The 17446-nt window shown below is 46.3% G+C and overlaps 1 protein-coding gene across 1 annotated transcript in view; it reads right to left on the bottom strand.

Annotated features, from left to right (window-relative positions):
* The window catches only part of USP20 (ubiquitin specific peptidase 20), a 52750-nt gene that overhangs the window by 33501 nt on the left and 1803 nt on the right, over window positions 1–17446 (bottom strand). Inside the window, exons 2-5 of the mRNA XM_088466584.1 lie at window positions 11058–11215; window positions 1796–1849; window positions 1657–1719; window positions 1428–1565 (exon numbers count right to left, since the gene is read on the bottom strand). Of these exons, the coding sequence (XP_088322710.1) occupies window positions 1428–1565; window positions 1657–1719; window positions 1796–1849; window positions 11058–11138 (336 nt within the window). The 5' untranslated portion in view covers window positions 11139–11215. The remainder of the gene's footprint in view (window positions 1–1427; window positions 1566–1656; window positions 1720–1795; window positions 1850–11057; window positions 11216–17446) is intronic.

Here is a 17446-nt window from a genome sequence, read left to right as displayed (position 1 = left end):
ACACGCTGTGCTCTGTTACAAGCTATTGAAGAATTAAACAAAAATAACCTTCATAACTTGGCGGCAAGAGGGTAAATTTTATTTGAGAACTGTATTAAGCATTCTACCTGGGTGATATGTCTGAGGAAAAGTAAATATGAATCGTCAGAAAGGGAAACAATACCCACTCCCAAAACTAATACATTTATATCGCATGGAGTTAAATTAGTTAAAATAAACAATGAAGTTACACTAGGAAAGAAGCCATATCTTGGGTCCTTCTGGGTCCCGATATTGCCCCGCTCTGTATGCTAACAACTGGTGCCAACAGGCTGGATGGGTATCAATGCCACTACTCTATGAAAAATAAGGGGGAACATAGACTCCGATGTATGAAGCTAGCACTAGAGTGACATTATGATGTTCCCCCAGCCAAGCATGGATCAAAGCAAAGCCAGTACGAGACCTGGAAACAAATTCATCTTTCAGGTGATGATTACAGAATAATCATTGTGGTGATGCCATGATTTGTATTTATATTAGGGGTGAGCGGGTTCGGTTCTACTCGGTTCCGTTCGGTTTTAAAAACCAAATCTTATTGGCTATCCAATACTCGTGACAGCTGATAGCCAATAAGATTCGGTTTTTAAATCTGAACGGAACCGAGTAGAACCGAATCCGCTCACCCATAATTTATATTGGGCAGTAAAGGAGCCTAATACCTTTCATCTTCAGGCTCAGGGTGTTGGGTACAAGATGCCAGTTCTTGGGATCTCGACGGTCAAAATTCCTGACGCCGGCATCAAGACAGGGTTATGATACCGACACCTGTCGGGAGGTATACTAACCCTCCCCCTCCTCCTACACCTACCCCTCCCCCCATAGTGCCTAAACCTAACCTCCCCCCCTAGTGCCTAGCCCCAACCCTCCCCGCAGCCTAAACCTGACCTAACATATTCTGTATGTACGTACAAACGCACAGTACTTCTTATTTTCTTCCTTGGGCTGGATATAATTCCTAGTATCTGTCATTGTGATGTATGTCGGCAAATCTGCACAGTGCCACTTGTCTAGGACTGTAAGCGGTTCTCAGTACCTGCACGTCTGCCTATGTATTTACAGTATTATGTTACCAAGTCGACTGTTCCGTATGCTGAGTACAATTCTCAGGATCTGTTCTCATTCTATATGGATGGGTGACTGCACAGTGCCACTTACCCTTTTTGGTTATATCCATTGACAAAAGCCATCCTCACTGTAGACCTAAAGCGACTGAACCCTACAATGCGGTTGTTGCCATGTAACATATATTAGGTTAGCAGGTACAAATGAAAGATATGATCAGAAAAGTTCCTCGTTCCACAATATACACCAAATGAAGACACCTGCAAAAGTACAGAGCTCAGTAGCCGTCCTTCCACCCTTTACACAAAGTTTTAGGGACGCACCCTGTGGTTTAGCTTGGGGGAGGTTGACTGGGAGTGAGTAGGAGAGGGTGCCCGAGGGTCCAAAAAAACCTCTTTCTCGCAGGCGTAGCACCAGACTCGGAAGGTGGTCAGGTTCACCGTGAGATCGTGCTTCTTGGCCTGAAAGTGTAGGACAACAACACAGTGAACTTCTTTTCCCACCACACTGATGCTACTCATACACAAGGGCTAGTGCTGTCGGCTCCCCCACCTGGGCATGTAAGGTACTGTGATCGGCATAGGACTCCCCACATCCCACGTAGTGGCAACCATCCTGAATGCAGAAAGCAGCTGTCAGTCACAAGAAGAATCACACCTACCTTACACCTGCTCAATTAAAGGCCAGTTACCTGCAGACAGGCCCAGAGGTTGGGTCCACCAGCTCCACATGACTCGCAGGATCCCTACAGAAAGAGACAGGGGACAGGTGAGAAGGTTAGAGACAAGTAATACAGACTTAAGCTGCCCATCCACTAGAAGACAGGCAAAAGACGGCACGATTATAGACATTGTAATCGTGTAGTCGTTTGTCTGTTTATTATGTGATGTGCCTACACTGAACGAGCAGTTGTTCAGTGTAGGAACATCGATCATCTGCTAACATGCTGTCGGCAGGTTGACCAGCATGTTTGCCTGATGATAGATGGTCTAAAACGACCAGCGGGCACGCGCATCGCTGGTCGTTTTAGACATTTAAGTGAACGATCTTCAAACGATTAATGAACGATAACGATGTTGTTATCGTTCAATCGTTCAATGTAATCGCCTAGTGGATGGGCAGCATAACATTTCATTATGGTCCCAGGGGCAAACGCAGGATTTGTAGAGGGGGGTTTCCAAATGCTTGATTATAAAGCAAGTTTGGTCACGTAATGAAGAGGATATAACCAGCTATTATATACGTCATACGAAGTATGGTGTATGTAATAATTCTGACATATCCAGGACCAGCAATAACAGTAAGCCATTAGATGCGGTAGTAGGGCCATCCTTCCTGAGCTGAATGTTTTTATGTCAGATACAGGCTCTATTCCAGAGAATTAGAGCAAATCCGGGAGTCCGGGGGAGCAGCAGAAGAACCCAGCACTGCCCTGGACATATATGTACATATTGGTCTCCTTATGCACTAGATAGTGTTATTATACAGTATTAATAATTGATCCTATAGATGATCTATATCAGTGCACCCCTAACAGTGCAGGTTTTCCAGATCTCCTAGTTGGTGCACAAGTGTAATCATTACTGGCTCACGCATTTGAAAAGATCAACAGATGGTGCTACTTATTTAATTTGTAATATTAATTTGTATTATATGCTATTTATATTGTGGTCATCATGGTGTGGGCTGGGGATTGCGGTTTCCAGGCAATCGAAAACCCCTCCCTGTGTTTGTCTATGCGTCCCCCGGTGATGAGTTCAATTATGGAGTAACACAGTTGCTGGGACTTGAAAAGTACACCTCTGTACAACCCCTCCTAGCTAGATTCATCTTCCCTTATGCAATCTTTTGGTGGGGCGATTTATAACTACCCCCTGGATGTAAAATAGGCCTCTCTGCCAATGATATAAATCCCAAAGTAAGAAAAGGGAAGTGTAGACAGGGGAACCAAAGTGACAACTAAGGGTCACAATTAAGATGCTAAGAAATTAGATAAAAAAGCCTAGAATTTGGCTTAACAGGCTTATTGGACAGAAACATTCCTGCAATGAGGTCGGGATCTGAACACAGACTCTGACACAAATTGAAAATATAACAAAAGTAAACATAAACTGGATAGTGTATTTCAGGATACTATCCCTCTTCATCAGCAGGGGTGTATCTAGGGATCTGAGCGCCCCTGGCAATGTAATGGACTGGCTCCCCCCTCCCCCCATAATTTCAGGTAGTGCCCCCAGTAGTATTCCTCCCTATGCATTGCCCCCAGTAGCGGCCACCCTCCCCATATAGAGCCCCCAGTAGAAGTCCCCCTTTTACAGTGCCCCCAGTAGCGGCCACCCCCTTTACAGTGCCCCCAGTAGCAGCCACCCCCTTTACAGTGCCCCCAGTAGCAGCCACCCCCTTTACAGTGCCCCCAGTAGCGGCCACCCCCTTTACAGTGCCCCCAGTAGCAGCCACTCCCTTTACAGTGCCCCCAGTAGTGGCCACCCCCTTTATAGTGCCCCCAGTAGCAGCCACCCCCTTTACAGTGCCCTCAGTAGCAGCCACCCCCTTTACAGTGCCCCCAGTAGCAGCCACCCCCTTTACAGTGCCCCCAGTAGCAGCAACCCCCTTTACAGTGCCACCAATAGTGGCCACCCCCTTTACAGTGCCACCAATAGTGGCCACCCCCTTTACAGTGCCCCCAGTAGTGGCCACCCCCTTTACAGTGATCCCAGTAGCAGCCACCCTCATTACAGTGCCCCCAGTAGCAGCCACCCCCTTTACAGGTCCCCAAGTACCAGCCACCCCCTTTACAGTGCCCCCAGTAGCGGCCACCCCCTTTACAGGTCCCCAAGTAGCAGCCACCCCCTTTACAGTGCCCCCAGTAGCGGCCACCCCCTTTACAGTGCCCCCAGTAGTGGCCACCCCCTTTACAGTGCCCCCAGTAGCGGACACCCCCTTTACAGGTCCCCAAGTAGCAGCCACCCCCTTTACAGTGACCCCAGTAGCAGCCACCCTCTTTACAGTGCCTCCAGTAGCAGCCACCCCCTTTACAGTGCCTCCAGTAGCAGCCACCCCCTTTACAGTGCCTCCAGTAGCAGCCACCCCCTTTACACTGCCCCAACTAGCGGCCAACCCCTTTACAGTGCCCCAAGTAGCGGCCACCCCCCCTCCTCCTCCCTCCCTCTGCAGTGGCAGAAAAAAAAAAACACACAGAAACAAAAAAAATAAATAATAACTTACCTGATCCCGGCTCCTGCCGACGACCGCCGCTGTCCGCGCATCCCGGCCCGCTCTGCAGTATGGGAGAGACGTCATGACATCTCTCCAATCACTCGCTGCGGGGGAGCCGGAAGATGGAGCTCATGATTGAGCTCCAGCCGTCTCCCTCCGTGGCCGCAGCAGCCAATGAGAGTCTGTGTGACTCTAATTATCTGGCTGCTATAACAAACACACAGCCGCCGCTGGCAGCTGTGTATTTGTTACTGTGTAGGGCAGACCGCTGTCACTGCGGTCTGCCCTACACTTGTGGAGCCCGGGGGGACTGGCGGTGGCTGCATCGCCGCTAGTTCCTCGCCGCTAGTTCTGGCTTCATCTACCCCTTGGCTGCTGGTGGCACTGCCGGATGGCGCCCCCCTTTGGCCGGCGCCCCTGGTGAGTGCCATCCTGGCCAATGGGTAGATACGCCCCTGTTCATCAGTCTGAATAATGTAATAAATTTACTGCCATGCTTAGCTAATACACGGACGGCCAATCTAGGCACCGTTAATCAATATGACTGTGCCTTACTTTTACTTTACTTACTCCTCAGAGATGTAGAATCATATAGACATGAAATTATAAAAAAAAAAAAAAAAAAAAAAAAGAAAGGGAAACATAGCGTAACACTGTTTTTGTAATGTTATAATTCAACAAACACCCAAGGTGAACATGTAACACAGGGTGGCGATTTCATGTCCTTCAATGACATGCCTTATACATCTAAGCATCTGCTAGGACATTTACACCATAGACTTAGGGCCTCATTCAGACATGGACGGTATTGCAGGTCGCACAGAAGCAGCTGTGCAATACCGTCCAACAAAAATGCAAATGCAGCGGGCGCCTAGGGGAAAATTAAATTACCTCCTTGCAGCATTGCAACCATCAGCCGGGATTGTCGTAGATGTGCACTAACCATCGGAGATGTGCACTAACCATCGGAGATGTGTACTAACCATCGGAGATGTGCACTAACCATCGGATTACCGTGCATCTCTGCAACAGGCCCTTAGACCACAGGGGATTTGTTTTTATGTATCATTGTTTTCATTCTGTGAGTGTATACTGTGTCATTAAATGCTACTTTTTCTTCGTTTTTTCTTCATGTCTATATGATCCTACCTCTGGGAGGAATGTCTCCCTTCCTTGACTAACTGCGCATATTTACAGACCCATATTACGAATGTACTCTTAGGGGGTATATTTACTAAAGGTCGATTTTAATCGATTTAAAATTGATCAACATCGCTGTTGTATCTATGGGGCTATATCACACGTTTACTAACAGACAATTTTTTTATTTCGTAAATGTGTGATTTAGCTCCAGAAACACACCGTTAATCGATTTCTATCGAATTAAAATCGACCGTTAGTAAATATACCCCTCAGTTTACTATCTGTTTATGAATATTGTAGTTTAGATCTCCACCACCCTCCCCACATCATTTAACCAAAATACTTATATATATATAGTATTTTAGTTTCATTATCTGTATTGCCACCTAGGAAACAGTGGAGCCTTCATATACTAGGTTTTCCATGGTTCTGTAATGTAGAATCAGCAAATAAACCAAGGTCACCATTTTTAAGTGGCTATAAGGGATACAGCACTAAAATGATTAAAGCTGCATTACCACTTAGGAGAATATTTCCCCACCCCCCCTGCTCCTTACAGCCTGGACTGACAGAGACAGACTGACAATCAGGAGATGTCCTGCTCAGCAATATATGAGCTAGGCCAGCAGATTTTTCATATAGATAATATAAATATAACACACTTCATTGACAAGAGCATTCAAGTTAAAGAAATCTATAGCAATTAACGAACAAGTGGTTGTTAAGGCAGATTATAAAACACTTTGGGCCTGATTCAGAGCCGGACGCAATTAGCGCTCGCTCGTCCAGAAAATAGGGGTGGCTATTCAAATGAACCGTTCGCTCTTTGCGGTCTGTTCACGCCTCCAGGTCTGAACGAGCGAACAAAACTTGCGGTCGTTTTTTTGAAAAAAACGCCCCCTGGCCGCTCGCATCCTACGTCATGTCCGCTATTTATTAGATTAATCGAGTACATCGACCAGCGTATGAACTGCTCGCTATTCTTGTGGTTGGTTTTTGCTACCACAATTTTGCGAGCAGTTCTGGCTATAAAATAACCCAGTGACGTGGTCAATGACGCTGCTGTTTTAATTATGCACACCCATAAAACGCCCGTTTTGACCTTTAAGCACGCCTGCGTTCGGATCTCCACTCCCCGTTTTCAAGCACCTTCCCCTGTTACCACCCACATACGCCTCTTTCTGTCACTCAAATTTGCAGGCATTCGCATAACGAACCGTACGCATGCGCAGTTGGGCAAACATCGCTCGGAGCGAACGAGCGGCTCTGAATCAGGCCCTTTATGTGGTTTACTGCCTAATGTTGGGCATACACTATACAATTATCTGTCAGATATCTGTCCAATCTGGCTGGTTGGAATGAAAACCTGGTAATGTGTGGGAGCAAAGGACAATCGACCATTTGCTCACAAACACTGGAAAACAGACAAAAATGGTCGTTCAGACAAATTAGTTAAAACACAAAAATTTTACCAATTTGAACAATTGTTTTTGGTTTGTTTTCCAGTGTTTAAAACCATATGATCGGCTGTCATTTGCTCCCATACATTACCAGGTTTTCATACCAACCAGCCAGATTGGACAGATATCTGACAGATATTAGCAACAGGAAATGTCTTTATTTATCTGAGCACATATTGAGGCAACACCTGAGTTGGGAGCAAAGCAAAAACAGCAAGTAAAGGCACACATCCACTAGACGATTAAATTGAGCGATTGAACGATAACTATGGGCCTGATTCAGAGCCGTTCGCTATTTGTGGTCGTTCGTTTAAAAACAAGGGGTGGCTATTCAAATGATCCGTACGCACATTGCAGTCTGTTCACACCTCTAAGTCTGAACGAGCGAGCAAAACATACGCTCGTTTATTTGTTAAAAACGCCCCCTGGCCGCTCGCACCATACGTCATGTCCGCTATTTATTAGATTAATCGAGTACATCGACCAGCGTATGAACTGCTCGCTATTCTTGTGGTTGGTGTTTGCTACCACAAATTTGCGAGCAGTTCTGGCTATAAAATAACCCAGTGACGTGGTCAATGACGCTGCTGTTTTAAATATACACACCCATAAAACGCCCGTTTTGACCTTTAAGCACGTCTGCGTTCGGATCTCCACTCCCCATTTTCAAGCTCCTTCCCCTGTTACCACCCACATACGCCTCATTCTGTCACTCAAAATAGCAGGCACTCGCTATATTGCGTACCAACGATTTTCGGCCGCACTGACTGGTTCGCGCATGCGTACTAAAAACCGTACGCATGCGCAGATGTGCAAACATCGCTCGGAACGAGCGTACTGCCGCTAACGAGCGGCTCTGAATGAGGGCCTATATTGTTATCATTCGATAATCGTTCGATAATCATTTGCAGATTGTTGAAAAACTTTCTAAAACGACCAGCGATGCGCCCTCCCACTGGTCGTTTAGACATCTATCATTGTGCAAACATGCTGGACAACATCACGATTACGTCAGGTTGAGCATGTTTGCAGATGATTGATGAGCCTGCACTGAACGACTGCTCGTTCAGTGCAGGCTCATCACAGACTGTCAAACGACTGCAGGATTACAATGTCGTAATCGTGCAGTCTTTTGCCTGTCGTCTAGTGTATGTGTGTCTTAACTCTGCACCTTGACAAACCATGTTTCATTGGGGACAAATATAGATAAACAATAGGCTTTAATCCATGGCACTCCACCATCTACGGTGCCTTCGGTATGTGACCACACCCTTTAAATAAAACAAATCGTACAGGCTCTACTCTCACCTAATTACACTCCAAACTGTATTTCATTTAAATTCCTTGACTAGAAATGAAATACAGTTTGGAGTGTAATCAGGTGAGTGCAGAGATTTTTTTTTTTTATTTAAATGGTGTGGTCACATACATCAGGTGCCACAGATGGTTGAGTGCCACGGATTAGACCCTATTGTTTACATACAATTTTGTGGTGTACTTTCTCCTGCAGCCCATTTTCCCATATTTAAGCCAATTCTTGTCAACTATTTCCCCAGGGGCTCATTTATTGATATTCTTGGGGAATGTTCTGTCTCTTTCATAGTGTTCATTCTAGCACCCTGCATGTAATCAGTGGAGGGCATATTTTAATTTTGAAGGGTAACATTTTAGACGTGATGTATTTCGGTAGCGATACGTCACATATAACATTTTGCCCTCCTCACTGATTAAATGAAGGGTGCTAGAATGAACACTATTTAAGTCAATGAGATAGCTGACTTACACCCATGATACCCGGTGGAAAATGATGCAGAGCAATTCATGTTTTTGAGAGTCACTGTAGAGCAGGGGTCTTCAACCCGTGGCCCGTGGAGCTGTTCTCCGTGGCCCATCGTTGGTTAGTGCAGTGTGGACCGCAGTGAGTGCGGTCCGCACTACACGAAACAAACACCGCCGCCGGGTAGTACACTCGTACTACCCGGCGGCGATGTGTTTGTTTTAGCAGCCAATCAGAGTAGGACAGACTCTCACCTTGAAAAAGGCTCCATGTGAGCAGAAACGCGTCAGTGAATTAAGAGGAAGGCAGAGGGAATACCAGGTGAAGGTGCGGAGGGACGGTAGTGACATACATGACCAGGGATACTCACGAACCTAACCCGGGAGGTGACTGTTTTATACCCATATTGCGGATTTGGGTGTATGTTGTTCTACACCCCACACTATCTGGAAATTCTATATGGTCTACAAGAAGGGAGTAAATTTTCTACCAAAACTTCCTGCATCTTAATAGAAACAAGGAGGATAAACTACAGACTTATTCCAAGATTTCCATTGATTTAAGCTTGATACTTACCTCAGAAGAGCGCAAGTGACCGCAAGTACTGTGTTTTATTTGTATCTGAACTTGGGTGTTAGTGATCACCCTAGCGGTCACTGCTGCACTGTGATTTGGGCCCTCATTCAGAGCCGGACGCTCTGAGCAGAGCGCACGCTCTGAATGAGGGCCGTCCTCCATAATTATGGAGCGTCCTCCTCCTGGACGCTCGTATAGCTGTGGGTCACCACCCACAGCCTAAACGAGCGTGCAGGTTGATGGCCGCGATGGTCTTGACCATCGCGACCATCGCCACTGCGAGCCGGAGCCTGCGGTTGAGTTTCTCAACCGGAAGGCTCGGAGTGATTTTGGCTCTATCAGAGCCAAAATCACTCCCACTGACATCACTAGTGATGTCAGTGGGCCGGCTTCTGACGGTAGGCGTTTCCTTGGGAACGCCCCCGTCTGGGAGGCACGCCCCCGGCACGCCCACCAAAGGGGGCGTGCTGTCAATCAACATCGACAGCACGCCCCCTTTGATCAGACCCAACGATCGAAGGAAAGTCCTTTGCTCGTCACGTCTGGCGCATGCGCACGACGGAGCTCCCTCCGTCGTGCGCATGCGCAGTGCACACCATCGACCCACTTGCGAGCGGACAGCCGCTTGCGAGTGGGTCTGAATCAGGCCCTTGGAGCGCAAGTTTTTTCTATTATTATAGATTCTCATTGGCTGCTGCACCCACGGCCGGAGCCGGGCTGGAGCTCACTCATGAGCTCCGCCTTCCAGCTCCCGCAGTGGGTGATGGGAGAGATGTCATGAGAGTGCAGAGCGGGCCGGGAGGAAGGAGGAGCAGACAGTGGCAGGGGCGGGGATTATATTTAAAGGGCACTGCATAGGGGTGGGGGCATTATATAAGGGGTATCTGCATAGGGGGACCACCACTGGGGGCACTGTATAAAGGGCACTGCATAGGGGGACCACTACTGGGGACACTGCATAGGGGGGGACTACTACTGGGGGCATTATATAAAGAGCACTGCAGAGGAGGGCAGTTATGGGACATAATTGTTTGAGGAAGGGGGGGGAGAACTATCTGACATAATTAATGGAGGAGGAGGGACAGTTATGGGGCATGATTATAATTGTGGGAGGGGGGGGATGTCGTTCTGGGACCTAATTAAAATTGTAGGAGGGGGCAGTTATGGGACATAATTGTGCGAGGAGGGGGCATAGTTTAAATACTGTAGTATAGCTTAGTGGCTACGGGCTTTGTTGAATTTTTTAATGTGGCCCACACTATCTTAAAGGTTGAAGACCCCTGCTGTAGAGACTGTCCAGAAGAGGAGGCTTTGACGCAGCTGGCCCAGGGATGTAGGACAGCTTTATTTTTACACTGCAATTTATATTTGATTTAAATCTCTTTGCACATTGCACATCTGCCCCAAATGCAGTGCAAGGTTACTTGCTTTGTTCCCAACTCAGAATCAGACCCTAGATATGAAATTAAAAATATATCTCAATAAACTCATCACAAGCATCCCTCGCCCTACAGACGTCGCCATAGACCAAATTGGCAGCTTCTAATCTACATCGACAAGGATGGATGGTAGATACGATTAGCTGATTACCTCATTTGAGAATATATGCGCTCGTCGTTGCGCGACTCTACTGTATGTCTAGCAGGTCTGAATGCTGTCCCGAGGGCCAAACCTTCCAATCTTTCAGATTCGGCTAAACACTAATATGCATGTGTATGGTCACAGCTGACAGTGATCCGGCCATCCGGTCGGTCAGCCAATACACCACCAGCATAACCTACCTTTGATTTTAAGATCAGGTCCTCTTTAGTGACCTCTCCAATTGAATCCAGATGTGGACAGAAATCTTCTATATCCCCCATAGTGCTTGGATGGATCAGAGCAGAGAGAGGGTGAAAGCCTCAGGTTTCAGGTATGAAGGAGAAGAGGGACGAGTATCCTGGAATAGAGGAATAGTATAACATTCTTGCATCGAGTAATAACTGGACAAACACAAACCTGTCAGAGCTTTTTGGAAACCAGTCAGGAATGTGTCTGGATCAGAATGGGTGTGGCTTGTTTGCAAAAGAATGTAGTTGGGCAGATTGGGGTGTGGCTTAATTTGTCCCGGATTACCCATTACCAATGCTAGCAGATATGACTATGCACAATTGTTCAATAGCTACTCAACAACTTCTGTAACTCCCATTGAGAAAAGACAATCTGTTCAGAAAATCAGAAACCAGTGACATCATCGTGATCCTTATGCCTCAGTAACATCAATAGTATCTAGCAAACCGATAGGCTGCAGCAAATGAACAAAATGGCTGCCTCCAATGTACACAGGTGACAGGTACACTTTAAGCCAGGACTCCCGTCATTATCGGCAACACAATACTGTGCCCAGCATTAATAAGTTATTTTGGCTCAGATCATACAAAGTTACCATAGCAACTAAAACCGGGATTCATCCAGAAATACAGAATGTCCCAAAACTCACAAGGCCAGAAAGTCACATTGAGCTGCAATGGGCTTTGTTTGAATATAATGGGAACTCTTATTTCCAAAGTTTCTATTTGCAACTGTAATAAACACTATAAATGAATAGTTACAATACAATATAACAATTTGACCGATATACATATGAATCAGCAGCAGCCAGTGCAAATCTGCATTTCATGCTCCAGTACAGAGGTCCTGGAAAGCCCAGTAGCTTACTGTCAGCATTCTGTAGCCAGTCTGAGCAGACGGAAATCCAGCATAGATGGCGTTTTCCTATTGCATAATATATGGTTACAGCAGGTGACTCCAGCAACCCCCATTAACATGCTGACTCAGTGAAGGATGAGAGAACAGTGATGATAAAAGGTGCTGCTTCATTTTGCAGCCTCATCACCTCCCCATTGCAAGAAGCTTGACACAATCTTTACTTGAATTTATATCATTGCTATTGTGCATTCTGTACTGTTATTATAATATTTTACTTAATTTAAAATTGTTAGTCTTGAGTTCAAACCAATATAAGGATTTAAAAAATTTTTTCATTAACGCAAAGAATTAAACTCCCCCCATCCGGCTACTTTTTAATGCCACCCAGCAAGCAACATTTTCTGGGGATAACACTGACTGATTGGTCAGGCTGGGGGCGGGCAGACAGGAACAGGGTAACCGGTGGAGAAAAGCAAGTCCGGGGAACAAAGGTGCAGTGGTGATAGGGATAGTGCTTGGAGGTTAGACCAAGGGAAGAGGGTCCTCATTACAGTCTAAGGGCAGTATTCAATTAGCTGCGAAAACTGACGTTTTTCTAAGAAAAAAAAAACAGCGAAATTTTCGCCAAAAAACAGGCGAAAACGCAATTGTCGAAAACAAACTGGAGAAAAGTCTTCTCCATTCCAAACCAGGCGGAAAAAAAAAATAGAAAATCCCTATTTTTGGCTAAAAATGTGGGGATTTCTTTCAGAACCCTTTGGACACCCCCCCTAATGATAAATTACCCCCCAAAAAATCGGAAGTTGCGCACTTTGGCTAAAAACGACTGCGCAAATTTTGGATAAAATAAAAAAAAACATGTTGAAAATGGTTTTAATGTATAGGGTCTGATTTTTCAGGGATGGTATGGATGTGTAAAGTATTTTAAACATCGCACACGGTAGCAGCAGGCGGTTTTTTACAGTTTTTAAAATTGCGTTTGTAAGACACGAAAATATACTTTCACCCATTTTAACGTACCCCCAATTTACGTGGAACAGTAATTTCCTAGAAGAAAAATTGCTTCCTATCATTTTCAACATTTTTTTTTTTCACCCATAATTGCGCGGGGGTAATTTTTTGGGGGGTAATTTATCACTAGGGGTTGGGGTGTCCAAAGGGTTCTGAAAGAAATCCCCACATTTTTTGCAAAAAATAGGGATTTTGCATTTTTTTTCGCCTGGTCTGGGATGGAGAAAACTTTTCTTCAGGTTTTTTTTTCGGCAATTGCGTTTTCGCATGTTTTTTGGCAAAAATATTGCCTTTTTTTATTTTTGGCAAAAACGGCCGTTTTTGCCTATGGCGAAAAAAACGGCCGTTTTCAACGCTAATTGAATAGGGCCCTAAGCGGGAAAGGTGTGACAAAGGAGGGTTAACCGGGAGGGAGGGTAGGTTGGTGCTGGGTTATGAGAAGAGCTGACAGGCTTTATGAAGAGGTGAGTCTTGACGGCTTGTTTGGTGAGGAGAACATGGGTAACAAAGTCGATGGCGGAAGGGGAGGAGGATAAAGGGGGGCAGTGGAGGGTTTAATGGTAGATAAGAGCCGGCAAGGACTGAAAGACTGGGGAAAAAATGTGAAGTAAGCTTGGAGAGAGATAGGGCGGAGCTGTAGAAGGACAGGATGAATTTGATATGAATGAAGTCGGCAGTAGAGCGCAGCTTCCTCCGGTGTCACTTAGTAGCACAAGAGCTTTTCTGGAGGTAGCCGGTGAGCTTGGAGTGCCAGTGTTGTGGCATTGTACCCATGGGCCGGCGGAGATCAGAGCTATAGAGGAAGTGAGCCTGGTCAGGGCAGGATAAAGTAGAGATGGAGAGAGAAGAACATTCAGTGAGGAGGAGGACAGGGCTCGGTCTACGGTGCTAAGGTTGCATTTGATGAGAGCGGCCACGGTAGAGGAAGGAGGCGATCAGGGAAGGAAAATGCTAAAGGAGAGAAGATTTGGGAACTGAACCGATATTCATTAGAATGAAGCCTAAAAATTCACTGGGAAGCCGTTTCATAGCTGAGGCATCAAGAACATACCGAGCAACCAAGTACTGAAAGGGACTTTGCTCATGAAAACCAGACAGCAGTGTTCAGGGGAGAAACAAACATTTGTGAATCACATAGAAAGCATTTTATGAGAACCCCTATGTCAATGAAGAGGTAATATCTCAGCTCAGCTCCTCTAGGTTACTGAAGCTCCCTTTGCTGGTCAGTCAGTGCCAGCTATTCTAACAACCAATAGGAAGCAGCCTTTACTGTTAACCAATCATAGGCCTAACTTTTGATTATGGCAGGAGCCTGACTGCTACAGGGAGCTTCAGTAAGCCAGTGGAGGTGAGAAACTGTCTGCCAACACCGCTGCTGTTGCATGAGGCTCTGAGAGGGGAGTTGGCCTTCCCTTTCCGCAGCTAGGGGACCAGTAGCAGCTGCACCCCCTAGTACGTCCATAGTTCTTCCCTTGGTAGAGTTATGAATTTTGAGTGAGTAAAGTATTTTTTTATTATTATTATTATTATTATTTGTTGCTTATTTCGGAAGCTATATTTGCAGTTTCAATGCTGTGTCCCTGTGCTGCATGCTGTAGCTAACTGTAACGCAACGCTGTGCTGCATGCTGTAGCTAACTGTAACGCAACACTGAACAATCTTCATGGAACGTGCCAATGACACAAGTTAGAACTTGAAGACAGCTAGCTGGTGTAGGGGGTAGGACTAAAGCTGTAATTCCACTAATTGCTCTCTTACATGTCTATATTTTATAGCCTACATAGCCTCAGTCATGTTAAATAAATGAAGGAGTAAGATGTTTATTAAATAAGACCTAACTGCTGTGCATGGCTCTTTTAGAGACACATCTATGTACACACCAAATTCCAGATCTATATACCAAAGAGAAAGGCATCAGGTATGAAAACTCTGCAAAGAAAAGATCCAAATCCAGGCACATGGGAAAATCACTTTGTAGTCTGGGGGTCGGGATCATGCATGCCCACTCTCCCGGGAACCGTAGGAGGCTCCCGATTTTTCAGGTAACCCTCCGCACCACCGGAAGAGTAGCCATATCTCTCGCATCCCGCCCACTTCCTTGTGAAGTGGGCAGGAAAGGGAGATTTTACCTGGAATTTTCGGGTCCGTAGGGAAGGGGCGGTGCTAAATGGCGCAAATTGTGTCATTTAGCCCCGTCCCCTCCTAACGGACCCGCAAATCACAGGGGTTTCCTGTAAAGGGGCGGGGCCTAATGCCGTCTATCGTCTGGCCCCGTCCCCCGAAGATGAGAGTAGCAGGTCCCCCTCCTGCTGCTCCCGGAAAGCTGCCCAGGAATGTTGGTAAGTATGGTCGGGATGCGGGGGGCTGGCACGTGTCACGCAACATGCCACCCATCTAACTATGGGAACAATTCAATTACGTGGGTCCTGCGAGCTGTTCTCACAATGGACTTAGCAAGGATCGCAATTGCGAAGCTGCACGGGATACTTGCAGATATGGCAATGCAGCAGGAGGCATCACGCCTCAGGAAACGATTCAGGAAACTGAGGCCATCGCCGCTCCCTCCCTGCCCGCAACTGGCAGCAGACTGTCAATCACTGACAGTCTGCTGCCAGTCTGTGAGCGGGATCGCATACCCGTTCTGCACATGCGCAGAATGGTTCATGTGCCTCCGCAGATTCCTAAATATCAGGAATCTGTGTTCAGCAGACACCGTAAATTGTATTTGCAATACAATTCCAAACTTGCATTGCTTATTCTAAGGAAATTCTGTCTTTTTTGCGCGCACCCATCTGAGCAGGAGAAAAGCTAGGGAAAAATCTTTGTTTTAAGGTTGAAATGTTGGGACACAGGGCCGTATACAGCAGCAGTGCACACTAGCGCACAGCTGAACGCAGATTCCCGATGATCAGGAACCAGCGCAGGTGCCTGACCCATTCTGCGCAAGTGCAGAACGGGTCTGCAATCCCGCACGCAGACTGGCAGCAGACTGTCATTGATTGACAGTCTGCTGCCGTTTGCATCACCTCCTTTGGGGGGGGGGTGAGAGACCAGGATCTCCGTTGGCTGACGGAGATTTCCTGGCCTCTTCCTCTCATCTGCGGCGGCCAGCTTGCGTGACCCCATGGGTCACATTAGCCGGCAGATGTTCACGCAGAGTATACGATGCTGCATTGGGCAACGCAGCTCGTATAAGTAATGCAGCAGGAGGCGTGATGCCTCCTGTGCATTACTATATCTGCAACGATCGCCCAGCTGCAAAGCTGCCTGCGTGCATACATCAGATCTATAGCCTGCGTGCATACATCATATCTATAGCCTGCGTGCATACATCTTATCTATAGCCTGAGTGCATACATCATATCTATAGCCTGTGTGCATACATCTTATCTATAGCCTGCGTGCATACATCTTATCTATAGCCTGCGTGCATACATCTTATCTATAGCCTGCGTGCATACATCTTATCTATAGCCTGCGTGCATACATCATATCTATAGCCTGCGTGCATACATCTTATCTATAGCCTGCGTGCATACATCTTATCTATAGCCTGCGTGCATACATCTTATCTATAGCCTGCGTGAAGCTTAGCATTGTGATCATTGCTGAATCAGGCCCACAGTGCAGAACCTCTGGTACACCCCTCCCAATAAATAATCACGTACTTGGAGACATTTAAATAGCATTATTTGGACAATAACGGCATGTCACTTTTCAGGTGAAATTCTCTAAAAACCTCAATGGGTTAAATTACGTGGGACATGTATGCAGAGGTATTGATATGGGAGCTGTATGTATAGGTATTGTATTGATAGGAGAGGGGGGGAGTTTGGGAGAGGGGTTTTTGAACTTGCAGATGAGACTAAAAAGTGTTTTTTTCCAACTTTTTAAAAAATGGTATTAAAACACTGAAAATCACTTTGCAGACATGTTCCTACACCCCAAATTGCTGGCAAGACTAATTTGATTTAAAAAAAAAAAAAAAAACGCTTGCTATCATTTTTCCAACATTAATAAAAAGTCCAAAAGTCAGCCATATGACACCTTTTAATAAGCTCCAGTACTTTCCTTATGGCTACTAACGACCTTATATATGGTCCTGCTATTTCTGTGCCTGATTCAGTTTGGATGCAGTTGCTAATGTGTACGCAATCGGTCGATTGTTGCATACTGCGCATGCATCGTGCACACAAACTCGCCATTGGGAACGCACAGACTCCACGCAGGGCATTAGCAGATTGATTGACAGGCAGAGAGCGCTTCAGGGTGGTGACGGGGCGGAGGTCTGGGAAATGAAGGCATGCCTATGCATTTGAACGCTGTTGCATGGGCGTGCATAAGTTAGCCTGAGTTTTCCACGTGACCGGGAAAGTTAGCAATTTGTGAGTAAGGTCTGACCAGCCGTAATGCTGGGTGTGGGTTCGATGTCCTTCGATGTGTCTGATGTTTGGGCTGGTTTGGGCGGTGT

Source organism: Taudactylus pleione, unplaced genomic scaffold, assembly GCF_031769625.1.
Source record: "Taudactylus pleione unplaced genomic scaffold, aTauple2 ptg000003l, whole genome shotgun sequence".
Taxonomy (NCBI): domain Eukaryota; kingdom Metazoa; phylum Chordata; class Amphibia; order Anura; family Myobatrachidae; genus Taudactylus; species Taudactylus pleione.
This window is presented reverse-complemented; position numbering and strand designations above follow the sequence as displayed.